At 38.3% G+C, this 2789-nt stretch overlaps 1 protein-coding gene across 1 annotated transcript; it reads left to right on the top strand.

Annotated features, from left to right (window-relative positions):
- The first annotated feature begins 521 nt into the window (after nt 1-521).
- On the top strand, nt 522-2544 carry LOC136676858 (uncharacterized). The gene is made up of 2 exons (XM_066654129.1): nt 522-545; nt 858-2544. Exons 1-2 carry the CDS (start codon nt 535-537, stop codon nt 2542-2544), a joined length of 1698 nt encoding a protein of 565 aa, XP_066510226.1. The 5' UTR covers nt 522-534.
- The last annotated feature ends 245 nt before the right edge of the window (nt 2545-2789 follow it).

Consider the following 2789-nt stretch of genomic DNA (forward strand, 5'->3'; position numbering starts at 1 on the left):
TCTCCTATTTTTCCACAAGTGAACACAGTTCTAGGGTCTTAATGAAAACACCACAAAGACCAAAAACCACATGTGAGCGATTGCCTCACGGCTTGCCGCACGCAACCGGTGTTTACCTCAGCGGCTAGCATCGCCTCAGTGTTTAAGTGCGGTGAAGTCTAGTCTTCCCGTATTTCCCCATGAAATAGACAGGAGGTGTTCTGGCGTTGCATCATGGGATTGACTTTGTGACTCAGAAACGGTTCGATGCGGCCTTAAAATTCGGCCACATTAAGATATCGTAATAGGCAACATAATGTGATATCTGAGAATTGGGATAGTCTATGTGTCAGGACCTAAAATGTTCTCTAGGTAGGTAGCTCACTAGGTTTTGGGACAGACCCTATGTTTTCATAGGGTCATTTGCCCTAGGGAAACCAAACCTACCAATCAACATGTAACTGAAATGAACACACTACAATTATGATTTTAATTTATTTTACAGGGTATTAAAAATATCTTTTGAGATTTGTGGATGCTGACCACACCCTTATAATGGCCCAAATGTAAGTGATGCCTTTAATTGCCCTTTCCACACATGTACACTAAAGAAATTGAAATTCTTAAATTTAACTTATTTTCTTCCTTCATTAACACAGATCATTTCACAAATTCCAGTGTGCGTGCAGTCATGAACCTAGATTTTTATTTATTTATTGCCATATTAAGATATTTTCTAAGTTTTCTTGCTCTGGAAAAACACTTGATCTGCATCATTACTACTGTTCTGATATCATCATGAAAACTGAAGCATGTCACCCTGCTCCAGGATATGATTAATTGCATTATTTTCACAAAGGAACTGTTTTATTTTACAGATTATGCAATACAACCTCACCTCTCAATGATTTTTTCAAGAAAAGTATGTTAGTCAGTCCAGGCCCACCAGCACTGTACCGTCTTAACACAAAAAGAACCAATTTGGATACAGATCGTGGCAAGATCAGGAAATGGACATTTGGACAAACAATAAGAAAATGGACAATGAGCAGATATGGACAATGGACCTGTGGAGAAAACAAAACAATTCTAATGGTGGGTGAAACTGGAACAGGCAAGACCACAGTGATCAACACCATGGTCAACTATTTTCTGGGGGTGAAGTTTGAGGATAAAGTGTGGTTTGAGATCACAGAAGAAGGAAAAAGGGATCAAACAGAGTCTCAGACTTCTGAAATAACTGCTTATGAGATCTTTGTGAAACAGAGACCCTTCTCTCTCACCATCATTGATACTCCAGGTTATGGAGACACAAGAGGAATAGAAAAGGACACGGAAATTGCCCAAAATCTGTACAAACTGTTTGTGCATGATACAGGAGTAAAAAGTCTTGATGCAGTGTGTCTCGTACTGAAATCCTCTCAAAACAGAATCTCAGAGGTTCAACACTACATCTTTGAGGCGGTTCTGTCTTTATTTGGTAAAGACATAGAGGACATTGTGGTCCTTTTTATTACTCACTCAGATGGAGGACCTCCAACAAATGCTCTGGAAGCTGTTGAGAAAGAAAAAATCCCCTGCCGTTACGACACTGACAATGAACCTGTTCATTTCATATTCAACAATCGTCAGTCTGAGAAATGCACAACAAAATATGAGTGTGTTTTCAAATCAGCTTGGGAAATGGGGGAAAGAAGTATGGATGAGTTTTTTGAATTCCTGAAAACACAACAGAAAAAGAGCCTAACTCTGACTATAAGTGTTCTAAAGGAGCGCATGCAACTCGAGGCCTGTGTTCAGAGTTTGAAAGAACGCATTAAGTTCATGGAGGCGAAACAGCGTGAACTGACTCAAGTTCAGGAAGCACTGGAACAGAACAAAAAAGAGATTGAGAAGGATGGAAAATTTCCTTTCACTATTAAGGTCACTTACAAAGAGAAAGTCAACATTACAGACGTTTCATGGAAAAACCGAAAGATAACCTCTTGCAACGAATGTGAAGAGAACTGTCATGAGTTCGGCTGTTGGTTTGCAAGTGGTGCCCAGTGGTGTGAAATTATGAAAAATAAGCACTGCACTGTGTGTCAGTGCCACTACAGCAAACACACCAAAGAGGGCAAGAAATATGTAATCAAGGAAAAAGTGGAGACAGTCACATTTGAAGAGCTGAAAAATAAATACCTTGCTTCAAACCAAGAAAGAACCTCTTATGATGAAAATGCATTCAAAAGTGTAGAAACAGTTCACGAAATAAAGCTAAAAGTGAAAAAGAACAAGACAAACTTAGAAACCCGTCTGAAGTCACTTCTGGATGACAATGAAAGGCAGAAAGGCAGATTGGTAAAAGATGCCTATGTGGCGATCCTGAAACTGACTGAGATTGCACTGAAACCGGATTCTGCCTTCACCGTTCAGTACCTCGACTTCCTGATTCCTCGTGTTGAAGATGCAGGAGAAAGAGAGTGGGCTCAGAAATTGAAGAGCATCCAGAAAGATGCAGCCAAAGAATCAATTAAGGCAACAGTGGGATATTTAAGAGGGAATGATTACTTTTTTAGAAAATAACAGGTTTGTGCTTACATTCAAGCATAAATGTTTTAAACTTTATGTAAGTATTTTGTAAATCACAACTCTCAAATGTGAAGAATAAATAGAATTAACATTACTGTTATATTTTTATTCAGTTATATATAAAATCAGTTAATTTTTAGTCTGTACTGTTTTACTACAAAACACTGTTTCTGAAAGCATTGGGAATCTGTGCAACATGTAAGTAATAGAATGCAATAATACACAAATAATTTAAACAC

The sequence above is a fragment of the Hoplias malabaricus genome, chromosome 2 (genome assembly GCF_029633855.1).
Source record: "Hoplias malabaricus isolate fHopMal1 chromosome 2, fHopMal1.hap1, whole genome shotgun sequence".
Classification (NCBI taxonomy): Eukaryota; Metazoa; Chordata; class Actinopteri; order Characiformes; family Erythrinidae; genus Hoplias; species Hoplias malabaricus.